Source organism: Marmota monax, unplaced genomic scaffold (assembly GCF_021218885.2).
Source record: "Marmota monax isolate L192 unplaced genomic scaffold, Marmota_monax_Labrador192_F-V1.1 WCK01_AAM20220418_F8-fsc00092, whole genome shotgun sequence".
NCBI classification, from domain to species: Eukaryota; Metazoa; Chordata; class Mammalia; order Rodentia; family Sciuridae; genus Marmota; species Marmota monax.
Genome location: NW_026692583.1, coordinates 2,212,377 through 2,228,018, shown reverse-complemented (window position 1 = coordinate 2,228,018; position 15,642 = coordinate 2,212,377). Strand labels below are relative to the sequence as shown.

At 49.8% G+C, this 15,642-nt stretch overlaps 1 protein-coding gene across 3 annotated transcripts; it reads left to right on the top strand.

The window, feature by feature from the left end:
• The first annotated feature begins 244 nt into the window (after positions 1-244).
• Lrrc43 (leucine rich repeat containing 43) lies at positions 245-15,603 on the top strand. Of its 3 annotated transcripts, none has more exons than XM_046446106.2 (12): positions 245-403; positions 1,747-2,007; positions 3,530-3,640; positions 4,741-4,880; positions 6,726-6,964; positions 7,740-7,927; positions 9,889-9,917; positions 10,018-10,159; positions 10,264-10,395; positions 10,502-10,690; positions 10,978-11,011; positions 15,458-15,603. In XM_046446106.2, the coding sequence occupies exons 1-12, from the start codon at positions 263-265 to the stop codon at positions 15,574-15,576; spliced, it is 1,725 nt and encodes a 574-aa protein (XP_046302062.1). In that variant the 5' UTR covers positions 245-262; the 3' UTR covers positions 15,577-15,603. The 3 variants fall into 3 exon arrangements, with proteins under 3 accessions (XP_046302062.1, XP_046302061.1, XP_046302060.1); XM_046446105.2 differs by lacking the exon at positions 9,889-9,917 and adding an exon at positions 8,494-8,732 and having other exon boundaries at positions 10,033-10,159; XM_046446104.2 differs by lacking the exon at positions 9,889-9,917 and adding an exon at positions 8,494-8,732.
• Positions 15,604-15,642: the final 39 nt, after the last annotated feature.

Below are 15,642 nucleotides of genomic sequence, written 5' to 3'. Positions count from 1 at the left end.
CCCGCTTCTCCTCTCGGAGCCCCTGGGAGGGGGAGAGGACCGGCGGTCGGTCGCGCCCTCAGCCTCTTGGCCCAGCGTTATCCGTTATCACAGGGTGGGGACAAGAACCAGCCTTCACGGAGGAGGTCGGGGCAGTGCCAGGGGCTGGGGGCTGAGCCGGGTGCGACGCGCATGGCGCGTCGGGCGTTGCCTAGCAGCGCGGACGTGCAGGCGTCGGGCGTTGCCTAGCAGCGCGGGAAGCTGGCGGCTCCCACCCGCAGGCATGGAGCAGCCCCCGGCCAGCGGCAGCGACAGCGACAGCGACAGCGGCAGTCGCAGCGCCCCGGAGACCCTGAGCGAGGTGGTGCGGGTGCACCTGCGGAAGCTGTGTCTGCACGAGTTTCCCTGCGGCATAGGCAGCTGGGTGCGAAGGGGGGCTGGGAGGGCCTGGGGGACGGCCCGGGGGACGGCCCTGGAGACTGGCAGCGCCCACACACAGCAGGTGGCTGACCGAGACGCCCCAGGAGAGGTAGTTCTTAGTGTTTGGGCGAGGAGGGTGGACTAAGGGGACCCTGAAGCTCAAGGTGTGGGCAGAGGAAGCTCCGCCTGGGCCTGGGGGCACTGACTTCAGGGTGCAGACCTGGCACCTTCCCATCCGGAGCACAGCAGGCCAGTCTGCACCATGCAGGTGCTTCTGACTGGGTGAAGTTTCTTGGCTTCATGGAGCCCCAGAGCCACGTGCGGGAGATGGTTCCACCTGGGCCCTGAGGCTGCAGAGGCATGGGCCTCCCCTTCTGAGGCTTGGCTGGGAAGGCTCTGCCACTTTCTGTTTGTCTAGAAGCTTCCCTCCTGGAGGAGAACCTGAGGGCTCAAAAGGCTAAGCAGTGCACCCTCTGGCCCACCCTTCCCTGCCGGGGAGAGACAGAGAGCAATGCAGTGTTGAGGAGCCTCAAAACAGGGTGAAAGAGGAAAATTTGCTGCCCATGAAGGTCCTTTTCTCTCAAGCTTCAATCTGTACATTGACCCTGCAGACAGAATCTGTTCAGTGGGGCCACAGGAACTGTTGTCCTCACCTAGGTGGGGTGTCATCACAGGGTGGGGACAAGAGCCAGTGTGCTCAGGAATGTCTTGAGAGTTCTGAATGGGCCAGAGGCTGGGGCCACCCCATCACTCCATGGAAAGGAGCCTAGGAAAGCTGGTGTTCCCTTTTCATAGGAAAACTGAGAGCATTCATTGATTTGCTTAGTCAGATGTTGGTTGAGCACCTACTATTTGTTAAGCTTTAGGGTTTCAAAGATGCATCTTGGACTGGGGCTGTAGCTTGGTGGTAGAGTGCTTGCCTAGCATGTAAGACTCTGGGTTTTATGCTCAGACTGCACCTCTTCTGGAGGTAGGGGTGGGAGAGAGTAAATTCTGGGAAAAGCACTCTTTCATCTTCCACTTCCTGAATTTACCTTTTCCTGGGCTTACCTTTTCAGCCTTGCTACTTCCTCTTGAAAAATTTTTCCTTGATTATATCCTTATATCCTCCGCCATTGCCTGTTGAGCCTCATGAATTGCATAGATTGTGTCAGATATGTAATTAATCTCCCAGAGACAGGAATTGGACCTTTATCTGTACTCATATCATGGCTAATCATCAGCCAAAATTACTGGTGGCTCATCGAGATTTCTAAATTCTTTATCCTCAGTCATCTAGTCTTACAACTGAGTTTCTTTACAAGGACATGTGAGACCTAATGAAATTCTCCACCTCCAACACTGCAGAACAGGTCGCGTTTTCTTCCTCAAACATGGCGAACCTGGAGGGAGCTGACTCCCAGGGAGGAGGAGACGGTGAGCCCAGGGGAGGAGACTGTGGAGGCCCTGCTGGGACTGGTGCGTAGTCCCCACTCACCCTGGGCTCTGGTGGAGGACTCCAGTGCTGAGGACCATTTTCTGAGAGAACTGGCCATCCAGAATCCACTGATGCTCAAAGACACCTTCTTGTACTCCTATTTCCGGTCGCTGAGGATGGTGGACAAGCAGGTGGGTGCTGCAAATGAGCACCAGATTGTAGGGGGATCTCCTGTGAGAGCTGATCCCAAGGTCAGCCCTGACTTCTCATTGAGCTCACCAGCTTGTACAACAAACAGGCCGGTATTCAGCCATGCTTTGTTGAAAGTCTTCCTCCTTCACCCTTGGAGGGAGTCCATGTGCCTCTTCTACAGCCAATTCTTAGCATGCCCTGCACTCGGCCCTCCTGGGTCCTAGTAAAGACCTTTCAAAGGACCCATATTGCTTTGGTTTGGTTTGGTTTGGTTCTAGGAATTGAACCCAGAGGGCTGAGCCACATCCCCAGCCCTTTTTACTTTTTACCTTTAGACAGGGTCTTGCTAACTTGCTTAGGGCCTTGCTAAATTGCTGAGGCTGGCTTTGAACTCCTGATCCTCCTGCCTCAGCCTCCCAAGTTGCTGGGATTACAGGTGTTGTATGCCACTGTGCCTGGGCCATATATATATATTTTTTACTTTATTTAAACTGTGGGGGGCTGGGATGTAGCTCAGTGGCAAAGTGTCTGCCTTGTATTTGCAAAGCCCTGGGTTCAACCTCCAGTTCCAAAAAAGCCAAAAAAAAAAAAAAAAAAAAAAAACCCACCATAAATAAATAAATAAAACCCTTTAAACTGTGGGAATCGGGTTGGGGGTGGGGCTGGAGAACATTGGCATAGTGTTGACTTATTTTATTTCTGTTACTAAAAAAATCTTTGCTTAGAGGGGTTGGGGATGTGGTTCAAGGGGTAGCACGCTCGCCTGGCATGCGTGCGGCCCGGGTTTGATCCTCAGCACCACATACAAACAAGGATGTGTGTCCACCAAAAACTAAAAAATAAATGTTTAAATTCTCTCTCTCTCTCTCTTTAAAAAAAAATCTTTGCTTAGAACAATAACAGTTCAAAAGTTGTATAGAAACTGAGTCTCAGCCTTCCTAAGCCTTTGCTTCCTTTTATGGAGAAACTGGGAAGTTACACGTAACCAGAAAATGAATAGGGTGACCAGTTTGCTTGTGACTTTCCTTGTGTTAGTGCTGCAAGTTTTATGTCCTGGAAAGTCCCTCCATCCTAGGCAAATGGGCATTGGTTGCTCTAGGGAAAAGAAGCCCCGCCAGGAAGGACCCCTGATATCCTTGAGATCACTCAGTTCCTTGGGAACTGAAGATTTATGGGTAGGATGCTGAAGTTTCTCCTCTGACCTTGCTCCGTACAAGCCAGGGTGATTTCTAAATACTTTAACCAGCTTTGGTGCCAGACAGGCAGTAGGTTACCATGGCTCTGCCCTTCCAAGAATCTCAAGGTCCAGCAAGGGACATAGGACATTGGCCTGGAAATCCCATAGCTACTGTCAGTGAAGGGGCAGGGGAGGAAGTGGCCCTGGAGCCCTGCGAGTGGATACAGTGAGATGGAAAAGGGATGGAGGGGTTGGCAAGACTGGAAGGACTGTGTGTTCCTGTTGGCTTGTGCTGCGATGTCACCTGGCCTTCTGGAGGCCTCACTTCCTTCCCTTCCTTTCAGGTGAGCCTGGTGGATAAGGACCTCCTAAAATTTGTAAACCTTGAGGAGCTGATCCTAAGTGCCAATAAAATCAAGCAAGTCAATGCTGCCAATCTGCCCCCAACACTCAAGGTACAGGAGCCCCAGAGACCCTGTCTCTGATCTTCCCTGCACAGGTTTGGCCAGGGAGGCTCTGCATTAAGGCCCAACCTCAGGCCTTTAACTGTAGGCCATGTTCCTCAAAAAGGGGATCCACAACACCTAAAAGGACAGAGGGCAGGATCCCTAACAGTTTCCTGTTCATCAGCGTTTAGTAGCCAGAAGTGGAAAGAATCCATGTGTCTACAACCACACACCCGAGGACAAAAGGTGACCTGTCCACGTAGTGGGATATAATTCATCCATTCAAAGAAAGAAATTCTGATGTCACTGCAGTGTGAGGGACCCTAGAAAACGGCATGCTGGGTGAAAGGAGTCAGACCCACAGGGGCCAATCTCATTTGATTATACTTCTGTGAAATATCTAGAAGAGGCAAATTCACAGAGATAGACAGGGATTAGAGGTCACCGTGGGCTGGGAGAGGGAACAGGGAGTGAGTGACTGCTTAGAGGTCTGTTTGGGGTGATGACGCTTTGGGGAACAGTGGTGGTGGTGGCACAGCATTATGGATGTCACTGAACGGTACACTTACAAATGGAGGAAACGGCAAATTTATGTTAGGTATGTTTTCCACAAAGAAAAGAGGCAGGCGGGCTTCATCGTGCTCTGCTGAGCATGTCGCATGTCCCCAGCCCTAAGCTGAACACCGAGAGTAGTGACCACGGAGGAAGAGAGCAGGTCTGGCTCTGGCTGGAGACACCAGGCTCGGCCCTGGGTGACACGTGTGAGTGAGGAGGACAGTTTGCACATATCCACTTAGTGGGATCCATTCCCTCTTCCATCGGGGCTTTCCCAGGGACACTTTCCCACTGCGTGTCTGCAAGAACTTCCTGCACACCTCTATCACCTCCCCTTCCAAGCTTCGAAGTCACCTTCACAGAAGGGAAAGGAATCTTCCCTCTCTGCTGCAGGAAAAAGTTCCTCCTGCATTTTAAAAAATGCAGTCCTGTTGGGCACAGGAAGGCAGGCCCCAAGCAGTCCACGATTCCTTTCCTGAGTTTCCCGGGGCAGCGGGCAGAGGGCAGGCAGTCAGGCAGAGCCCTCCAGTCTGGGCCTCCTCTGCTGTCAATAGGTGCTGGAGCTGTATGGCAACGAGATCCGCAGCATGGAGTGTCTGTGTGCTCACCCACCCCCTGGGCTCCAGCATCTGGGGCTGGGCCACAACAAACTGCTGGGCCCCTTGGAGAGTCTCTATGTCACCAACAACTACTGGTAACTGGGGAGCTGGGAGGGCAGGTGCGGGAGGGAGGCTTGCTTCTATAACTTCTGGGTGGCTGCAAAGTCGGCTCAGGATTTCAGAATGACTCAATAAAAAATCCCACTGACATCCAGGGAAGGGTAGAGGGAGCCTTGCTTCAGAAGAGGATCTCTCAACGTGGGCTCCATTGACACTTGGGCCTGTCACTCTGTTGTGGGACTGTTCTGGGCATTGTAGCATGGGTAGCAGCATCCCTGGCCTGAACCCACTCAATTCCCTCCTGGGACAGTCAGACAGAACCTAGGAGGAGGGGCGGACTCAGCCCAGGCTGAGAACACTGTCCTAGAGACAGCCCTCGCTTGTCACTACAACTCCAGCATCCATCAGAGTTTGTGCAGAACAGTCCCCTCTTGGTTGTTGACATTGGATTTTGTCTCCTTGGTGGGGGCGGGGGGTGGGTGACAGTGGAAAACTTAAAATCCCAGACCTGAGAAGTGAGAGGGTCACCCACCATCCCTAAAAGACTGCCATGGAGAGCTGGGGCAAAGGGAGCACCCTGCAAGGAGAACCGGGGTCCAGCACCTTAGCTAGTGGTGCTGTGGGTGCAGCTCCCCTGCTTCCTCTGTCACAGCCTGGAAAGGGCTGGAGGTCAGCACAGAAGGCACCTCCTTCCTTGGACAGGCCTTGTGCTCCAGCCACACCTGCTTGGAAGGCAGGGTGCAGTGGAGAGGAAAGTCCCTCTCTCATGATTTCCTCCTTCCTCCCCTTGCTCTGCGGCCCCTGACCAGGCTCGGCCCTGTCCAACTGGGATTCCTTTCTTCCATTGCCCATGGCCATCAGGGAGTATAGACAGAAAACCATATACTTTGGACTTCTTAGGACAGCAAATTTAGGCTCTTGCTGTTGACAGAGTACCAGGTGTCCTGATTTTGATTTGGAAAACATGCCCAACCTGGTGCTTCGTGCCGAATGGGGATCACGTAGAAACCTGTACGTGAGCCTCTGTCTTGGGCTGTTTGGGAATCAAAAGGACATCTGTGCTGATATTGCCTGGTTCTCTTGAAGGTCGGGTCAAGGCTGTGTGCTGATCCCCACGAACTGTTCCTCTTGCATACTTCCCTCTGACTGGCCTGTGACTATCACGGGCAGGACAGGCCATCAAAAGAGGCGAGGGAGGAGAGGGAGGGGGCTGAGTTCACTGTGTGGAAGGTGCTGCTGATGGGTGTTCCCTGCTCTTTTCCTGGCCTCTGTCCTCAGAGCTGAAGTCACTTTGCTTTCTAGTTTGTGACAGTGGGAAAAGCTGCCCCACTCTCTCCTGTGCCTGGCTCATCACCCAGGGCCCTGGGATTCTCCTTTGCCCGCCCTTCCTGCCCTTCACAGGCTGGGATGGGAAACGTCTCCTTTCCGCTTGCTGGCACGGTCTTCACTCTTGTCCCCCAAGAGGCGAACCCAGTGGCCATGTGCCAGTCTGGCTTTGAAGAGTGACCTCCAGCTTGAGACCCCTGGACCCTACAGCTTCACCCACCCTCCTCCCAGGTCCCCATTCCAATCCCACTCCTCCCCTTCCTGCTCTTCTCCACAGTGACTTCCTGTTTGTCAATAGGGAGAACCTTCTAGATGCACATGAAGTTGGAATTTTGGCTAGAGAGCTCTGTGTGACTGGGACATAGGGGTAGGTTGTGAGGGCTGTCTCTGGGCTCTGAGGATGGCAGTGTTCCAGAGAGGGGAGAAGCAGGCTTGGGCATAACCCTGTGTCCAGGACAGAACAAAGTGTGTGGGCCGAGCTGTGTCCTGGGTGTAGGGCATGTCCCCTGCTTACCAGGGTCCCTAACTCCTGAGTGGCCTGCCCCACCTTCCAGGCCCAACCTTGTCTCCCTGGATCTGGGCTTCAATGACCTGACAGACCTGCAGGGCATGATGGTCAGCCTCAGCACGCTCAGGCACCTGTGGCTGCTGGTGCTGCAGGGGAACCCGCTGGCCCTGGTGCCCTACTACCGAGGCTTCACCATCGACAGCCTGACCCGGCTGTGCGTGCTGGATGACATCACTGTGTCTCCCAACGAGAAGCATCAGTTCCAGGGATTCAGCCTCAGTGGTGGTGGGTACAGCCATGGAGGGAGGGGGCAGGGACCCGGCTCCACACCTTGAACCTTTGTCTGTGGCTCCCCATTTGACCCGGGCCCTCATCAGATGTAATAAACCTTCTGGATCTGGGTTTTCTCAGATATTGACCCCTGTGACTGGGCCCTGGGGACAGAAGTGGTAGGAGGGCTTCCACAGCTTTTAGCCAGTTTCTTCACTTTTGAGGTGGCTTGAGTTCACCCCCTTGTGGCCCATCATGCAAGGTGCATCAGAGCCTTCCCAAGGTCAGACAGAAGCCTGACAGCTTCAGCATTCCAGGCACAAGATGAGATGGCAAATATTCCTAACCTCTCACCCTCTCAGAACTGGCTCTGTAAAGCTTCTATTAGAACCTCCATTTTAAAACTGGGAGCAGTGGCACAGGCACCGATGCTGAGGCAGGAGGATTGTTTGTTCAAGGCTAGCCTCAGTAACTCAGCAAAACCCTGTCTCAAAAATAAAAGATAAAAAGGACTGGGATATAGCTCAGTGGTAGAGCGTCCCTGGGTTCAATCCCTGAATCCCTAGTACCAAACAAACCCCAAATAACTCCCATTTGACAGATCAGGAAACCAAGGCTTCAGAGAAGCCAAATGCCATATCCTAAATCACTCCCATTGAACTTGGTGGAGCTGGGACTTGAACGTCTGCATGGAGGGAGGATCCAGGGACGAGTGCCTTCCCCATCCTGTCTTGCTGTCTGCCAACTCCCAGCCCTCCGTGTTCCTCAGTCTTGTCACTCCTTCTTGCAGACTTCCTGGCACAAGAAGCACAGTTTGTGGTGTCCATTGGAAACGTCAAGGGCGTTGTGGACACCTCTATCTGGGACCCAGAGCCAGGCCCCGAAGGCCCTTTCATCACCTACAACTATTACGTGACCTACGACTTTGTGGAAGAGGAGCAAGGCGAGGGGAGCCAGTATGGTGGCGTGCTGGCCAAGGTGCCCGGCTGTCAGGGAGTAGGGTGGCTCCTCGCCCAGGCCCACGGGGTTTCCTGTGCAGGCAGAACAGCCCCTGGAGGCCTGGGAAAATCCTTAACATGGATTCACAGCCCCTTTCTGCTTAGGGCCCTGGCTCCAGCCCAGCCCCAGCCAGGATGATTGTCAGCAGTGAGCACCTTGTGGCCCTGTGACATCTGAGCCTGACACGGGAGCAGCCTGGAATTTTATACCCAAGCCCAGAGCTTCTGGCCCCACTCTACAGTTTCCACGATGTCTTTCACCCCTCCACATCCTATGAAAAGCAGGGGCTCCGTGGGGCTAGGAGAAATGTGCTGCCTCCAACTTCTCATGAGGAGGTTGTGCTTAATCTTAGGTCTCCCAAATGTGCTGCTCACGCCTTGGGTTCCTGCAAGGCTGGGGTGTGGCTCAGTGGTGGCCTGCTTACCTAGCATTCGAGAAGTGCAGTGTTCCATTCCAGCACTAAAAAAGAAAATCCTACTGCCCTGATCTCTGTGTCCGTAGACACTCAAGGAACTTCAGAGGATGTGTCCTGTCTTCCCTGGCAGATTGTCAGGCCCTCCAGCGCAGAACTTGTAGGCGATGAGCTGCAGGGGGTGTCAGAGGTGCAGCTGTTGGAGGAGGCCAATGAGTCCCAGGAGTCGGGGGCGACGGAGATGGGAGAGTCAGAGTTGTCCTTCATCTCAGGCCGCTCAGCCCTGCCAGTGCCCCTCTCCTCCATCAACTCTGCAGAGGAGCTGGCAAAGCTGCGGCCACGGATGGATCCCCGGCTCTTCCCATCCCCTGGGTAAGGATAGGACCCAGCTAGGAGCAAGGACTGGGGTCTCCATCCAGGGTGACAGCAGACTTAGGCTGCACCCACTGCCTCCCCTGAGCATCCTGATGGCTGAGTGCTCCAGCCGAGGCCACAGTCTCTTTAGCTGGCCCCTGGGCCAAGAGCCATAGGGGGTAGGTGTTGGATTGGCAGTCAGCACTCCTTTCCCAGAACCCTAACCTTCCACTCAAGTGCATCTGAACCTCAGGTCCCTGAAGGGCTAAGCTTTCTAGAATGATTGACTTTCTCATTGCATTTTAGCCCTGGGATTGGAAGCTTCTCATACAAGCTTTTGAGTCCATCTGGAATGTACTCTGGCATACGAAGTGTGGCAAGGACCTTCCAGTCTGTGCGCCAGGTTCTTCCTTGCCCTCAATAACTCCAGTCTCATCCCCTCCTCAGGTTTCGCATATGCCACCGGTTCTGCCTTCTTTGTTCCGGAAGCTTCTTTGATGATGGAGAATTTTACTGGAATCCAAGTCAGTTCCCACAGTGTAGGAGCTCCATGAATGGAGTTTGTAGAGTCTCAGAATGTTGAGCACATATAGATTTACTTAGGAATTCCTGTCACAGCTCCCTAATGCTTGTCAGTTGTTTTAACTATGGCTCTCTTCTGTTGGTGTTGGGGTCCCCAAGACTAGGCCCAGGTTTGGATCCATTAGGACTCTCAGGGCTTGGCATCCAGCCTTTCTCATGGCTGAGATTTATTGCAAATTTATTAAAAGCCCAGAGGAACTCAGACATGGCTGCCAAGAGTCCTGTCCCAGAGGACATGCTGTGTTTGGGGGAGTTCCTCTTTGATTCTCTTACCCATTTTTAAAAATCGCATTGCCTGTCTTTTTCTTACTGATTCATAAGATTTCCTTTTGCATACAAACGTCTTCTGGATATACACTCTTCTTGGTGACAAGCGCAGCAAGTCATTTTCCCCTTTGTCTGGTTTGCCTTTTCACTCCCTACATAGTGTCATTTGATGAACAGAAGTTTTCAATATTAGTGCTTTTGTTTAAGGAATCTTTCTATACTCTGCACTGATTTTTTGTTGTTGCGAATTTCCCATTTCTCCACTGTCTTCTCTGTGCCATGTTCCTTCCTGGTCTCCTGCTCCCCTGGTCCTCTCCGGTAATAGCCAGACTCCCAGTCTCGTGCTATTTTGGGGTACGTAGTCTTTTTTGGAAGTCCCCTTAGAGCCTTGTTCCAGGTTCCCAGCCACAGCCCTGGGTGATGGCGCCCATGTCTGCATCTCCCCCTAATCAAGGACCGTCCTCTTCAGCACCAACCACAAGCCCTGGGCTGATGTCATTTCCTACAACTATGAGATGCAGCACACCTTCAAGGACCTGGTGCCACTCAAGGCCTTCCTACTGTCGGGGACCACTGTGACTATTGTGGAGGAGAAGGTGGGCAGAGGCCTGACTCCCTGGTTAGATGCTTCTCAGCCCCTTTCTAGAAAGAGCGAGGGAGAGGTGACTCTGCTTACTTGAGGCCATGTTATGTTCCCCAGATCGTCTCCTGGGCTGTGGTGCCACTTCCTGTTGAAATTCCCTTGCCTGCCAAGAAAGGAAAAGGGGAGAAAGACAAGAAGGAAACTGTTGGGAAAAATAAGAAAGGGAAAGCGGAGAAGGAACCCCGCAAGGTACTGGCACACCCAGCCCACAGCAGGGGACCGCGCGTGGAGGGGACACATGCCTGGCATGGTCCTTTGCCTGGCCCTGTCCCACCCTCCTGGCCTCCCACCACAGGAACAGAAGGCACCCAAGAAAAAGAAAGAAATTCCCAAGGAGCTCCGCCAGGAACCATCTGTGCTGCGGGTGCTGGGTAGCGACTTGGTGGCCCTGGAGCCATTGCTGGCAGGGGAGTCCCAGGTGTCCACTGTGTGCAATTATGGGGTCATCCGCACCCTGGAGTCTGACAAGATGATATTAACTAGGGTAAGTGGGCCGCAACCATGTCCTCTCCTTCCCCCTCTCCAAGAATGCTTGCCCTGCCAGGAGCCTGGGGAGGATGGAAGAGGGACCTTCCCCTGGGAGTGCGGCTGATGCTCCTCCGGTGTGGGCCAGCTCAGGCACCTCCTCACGTGGAGCCCCCCACCCTCCTGGACCAGTCAGAGGCCCTGGGATGGGTGGGAGCCCCCAGGCCTCCTTGGGGTCTATATCTGCCCCTTCCCCAGCAGCCCCTGACCCCAGTCAGCATCTTATTTGGTCATTCTTTCTTTCAGGATTTAAAGAAGACCAAGAAAGGGGCCAAAAAGGGTAAGAGCCAACGCGTGTGGTGGCAGATGGCAAGGGCTGGTTGCTGAGGCCCTGCTGAAGGGCCAGCCTTGACTGGAAGCCACAGGGTGGGTGACTGAGAACTGTATCTTCCAGCCAGTGGGGAGGCCACATCCACCCTGAGGACTGGACCCCCATCCTCCCTGCATGTCCCAGAGGCAGCAGCCTGCTGTGCGGGGTGATGGGTAGGGAAGGGCATTGTGGTGCCCTGGAGGAAGGACCGAGCTGAGGTGGCTCAGGGTTCTTCTGGCTGCAGCTCTAATTGGTCAGATAAGAAGCCTGGATTTATTCTGAGTGGCCAGTGAAGTTTCTGAACTAGGTAAGCTTCAGATTTGTGTTTTTAAAAGATCAGTAAGGGAAAGCAAGATTTGAAAGGATCAAACCTCACTGTATCTCAGGACAAATCTCATTAAGAATACAAAAAAATATCCCTCAGGTAAAATTTACGATGTCTGTCATCCAATAAAAAATTACTAGGCATGAGTCGGGTGTAGAGGCGCATACCTGTAATCCCAGCAGCTCTGGAGGCTAAGGCTGGAGGATCACAAGTTCAAAGCCAGCCTCAGCAAAAGCAAGGCACTAAGCAACTCAGTGAGACCCTGTCTCTAAATAAAATATAAAATAGGGCTGGGGATGTGGCTCAGTGGTTGAATGCCCCCGAGTTCAATCCCTGGTACCCCCCACTCCCCAACCCCGGCAAATTACACAGCATGGAAAAAAAAACAAGAAATACAATATATAATGAGAACCAAAATTGACTCAGAAATGACATGTAAGATAGAATCAGTAGACAAGAATATTAAAGCAGTTATTATAATTTATTCCATACACTCAAGAAGCTAGAGGAGCTGGGTGCAGTAACACATCTGCAGTTCCAGTGACTTGGGAGACTGAGGCAGGAGGATCACAAGTGTGAGGCCAGTCTCAGCAACTTAGAAAGGTCCTGTTTCAAAATAAAAAATAAAATTTTATCTCTCTCTCTCTCTCTCTCTCTCTCTCTCTCTCCATATATATAACTATAATATACCAATTAAACAAAGAAAATAAATAAATAGAAAGAAAACCAATAGACTGGAGGAAGGAGATCAGGGCTTAGAGAAGAGGTTGTGAGGAAAATAGGGAGTATTGGGGATTTAAATTCAGAAAAGTATGTTATGTGCATTTATGACTATGTCAAACCCCACTATAATGTATATCTACAATATACTAAGATATTAAGAAAGATATAAAAATAAAAAAAGAACTGGGAATGTAGCTCAGTGGTAAAGCGTCCTTAGATTCAATCTCCAGTACCCCCCCCCCAAAAAAAAAATCTTGAGGAAAAATTGAATCTGTTAAGTAGCAATAATGAATATAAACTTTTAGAGATGAAAATTATAGTGTCATATGAAAAATACATTCAATGGATTATTGGCATATTAGACAATATAAAAGGAAATATTAGTGAACTTGAGCAGTAGAAACTGTCCAAAATAAAACTCAAGGAGAAAAATCAGTAGGAAAAAATGAAAGAGTATCAATAAATTTTGAGACAAATTTCCAAGGGCCTAATATCCATGTGATTGGAGTTTCTCAAAAGACAGGAAAGGGGCTGGGTTTGGGGCTCAGTGGCAGAGCGCTTGCCTAGCATACATGAGACACTGGGTTCAATCCCCAGCACCACATAAAAATAAGCAAATAAAATAAAGGTATTGTGCCCATTTACAACTTAAAAAATATTTTTTAAAAAATGGGAAAAAATGCCTGAAGAAATCATTGCTGATACCTTTAAAGAACTTGTTTTTTGTTTTGGTACTGAGGATTGAACTCGGGGGCACTCGACCACTGAGCCACATCTTCAACCCTTTTTTTATTTTTATTTTTTTTAAAGAGAAAGAGATAGAGAATTTCAATATTTATTTTTCAGTTTTAGGTGGACACAACATCTTTGTATGTGGTGCTGAGGATCGAACCCGGGCCGCACCCATGCCAGGCGAGCGCGCTACCGCTTGAGCTACATCCCCAGCCCATCAACCCTTTTTAAAAATTTTATTTAGAGACATGATCTCACTGAGCTGCTAAGTGCCTTGACAAACTGCTGAGGTTGCCTTGAACTCAAGATCCTCCTGTCTCAGCCTCCTGAACTGCTTGGATTATAGGTGTGCACCACTGTGACCAGCACATTTCAAAATTTGAGCTGGGCATGGTGGTATGTGCCTGTAGTTCCAGCACTGGGGAGGCTGAGGTGAGAGGATCCTTTGAGTCCAGGATTTCAACACCAGCCTGGACAATACTGCAAAATCCTATAAAATGGGGGGTGGGGTGGGGGGAAGATGAAAACTGAAACTGTAAAATCCTGATCCAAGAAATCCCAAATTTTTTAGAAACTAAGCAACATACTTCTAAATAACCTGTGGGTCAAAGAAGAAATAGCATTGAAAAATATGATATAGGAATAAATGTGACAAAAGATGTGGAAGTCCTGTTCACTGAAAACTAGAAAACATTGTGAACAGAAATTAAAGATCTATATCAATGGAGAGGTATACTATGAGCAGGGATTAGGAGATTCAAATATTGTTAAGATGTAGGTTCTTCTCAAATGATCTATAGATTCCACATAATGGAATGATCCTGCCAAGTCTATGGTTTATAGAAATCAGCAAGCAGATTTTTTTTTTAAACTTAAGTATTGCCCCTCACCACCAATATTAGAGATTGAATCAAGGGGCACTTTACCACTGAGCTACATCCCCAGCCCTTGTTGTATTTTGCTTTTGAGAAAGGATCTCAATGAACTTGTGGAGACTGACCTTAAACCTGTGATCCTCCTGCCTCAGCCTCCTGAGTTGCTGGAATTACAGATGTGTGCCAATACACCCAGCTCAGCAAGCAGATTCTAAAATTCATAGGAAAAGGACCCAAAACAGTTCTGAGAAAGAATGAATTGGGAGGTTCATACTATTGGGCTTTCAAGACCATGCATATATGGGCACATGATTTGTGGCACTTATCTGTGGAGATAAGATAGTTTAACTTTTTTCTGCAGTACTGGGGAGTGAACCTGGGGTGCTGTACCTCTGAGCTACATCCCTAGCCCTTTTTATTTTATTTTTACTTTTGAGAGAGGATCCTGCAAAGTATTGTCCTGGAATTTCTAATCCTCCTGCCTTAGTTTCCTGAGTAGCTGGGATTATGGGCAGGCTGCCTGGTGATAGTTAAATTTTTTTTTCCAAGTTTGTTTTTAAAGATCTTTTAAATGTCTGGATTAACAGGACAGTGGATTCTCATATCTGCGTCTACAGCAAAACTCTTGATATATTGCTGTTGAAGTGTATGAGGAAAATCCAACCTCATACCAACACATAATTAGAAAAGAGGGGAATATTTTAATAGGCTTTCAAAGAATTATGGATATTCTTCCTTGATGTTACAATGAATTTGACAAGCTAGCTTATTACATTTGTTACAAAGTGAAAACTGAATATATATTGATTTTTTTCAATCCAATTAGTCATTAAAGTACATTGATACACACACACACACACACACACACACACCAGGAATTGAACTCAGGGGCACTCAACCACTGAGCTACATCCCCAGCCCTATTTTATATTTTATTTAGAGACAGGGTCTCACTGGGTTGCTTAGTGCCTCGCTTTTGCTGAGGCTGGCTTTGAACCTGATCCTCCTGTCTCAGCCTCCGGAGCATGCGCCTCCATAACCGTTTTATTTTGCATTTTGAATGGATATTTTAACCATGCACTACTGGTAACACGGTTACTTGTAAAATAACAAACATTGATTTACACATTCCATTAAAAATCCAAAAGTCACATTCGTTTTTTAAAAAAGCATTTTCAGTTGTAGATGGACACAATACCTTTATTTTATTTATTTTTATGTGGGGCTGAGGATTGAAACCAGTGCCTCACACGTTGGGCAAGCGCTCTACAGCCAAGCCACAACCCCAGCCCCAAAAGTCACGTTCTTAAATATCACCACCCACATCATTAGAAAAGACTTGGAGTATTGGGAACCTTGAGTTCATGGTGGCAGTGTTCCAAAATTCTAATTTCTACCTGAAAGTTCAAATGTTATAAATTTATCAAAATGCTTTCAGTCCCGTGTTTTCCCCAAAGTGCCATATTTACTTCATTTTAAAGAAAATAATTGTCAAATACCCAAGACTGTACATGCATAGTTCGTCAGAGTTCAACTTAAAATGGTCTAAGAAAGAAACAGCTAATTTTCTTGTAACTCAAACAGCTGTGACTCATTAAATGCTCCAATTAAACGCAATTCTATTCCCTACTCTATTAACAGAGCTGGATCCAATTCAGAGTTGTGCCTCCCTGGACTTGGGTTTTGGGGATGTGTTCCGTGCTTGGAGACCGCAGTCCCCACATCGCTCCGGACTCATTGCTTATGTTTTAATTTTCTCAGAAAAGTCAAAACCGCAGATGCCGAGCTTCGACAGCGACTACCAGCCGGAGCCGCTGACGGTGGAGGTCCAGATCCAGCTGAATCAGTACCGCACCGCGGAGGAGGCGCTCCGCTTCTAGGCGCCCGAGTAAAGGCTGTTCTGCGCACTCGCGCCTCCGCTTCCGTCTCGCCGCGTGTCTGGGCCT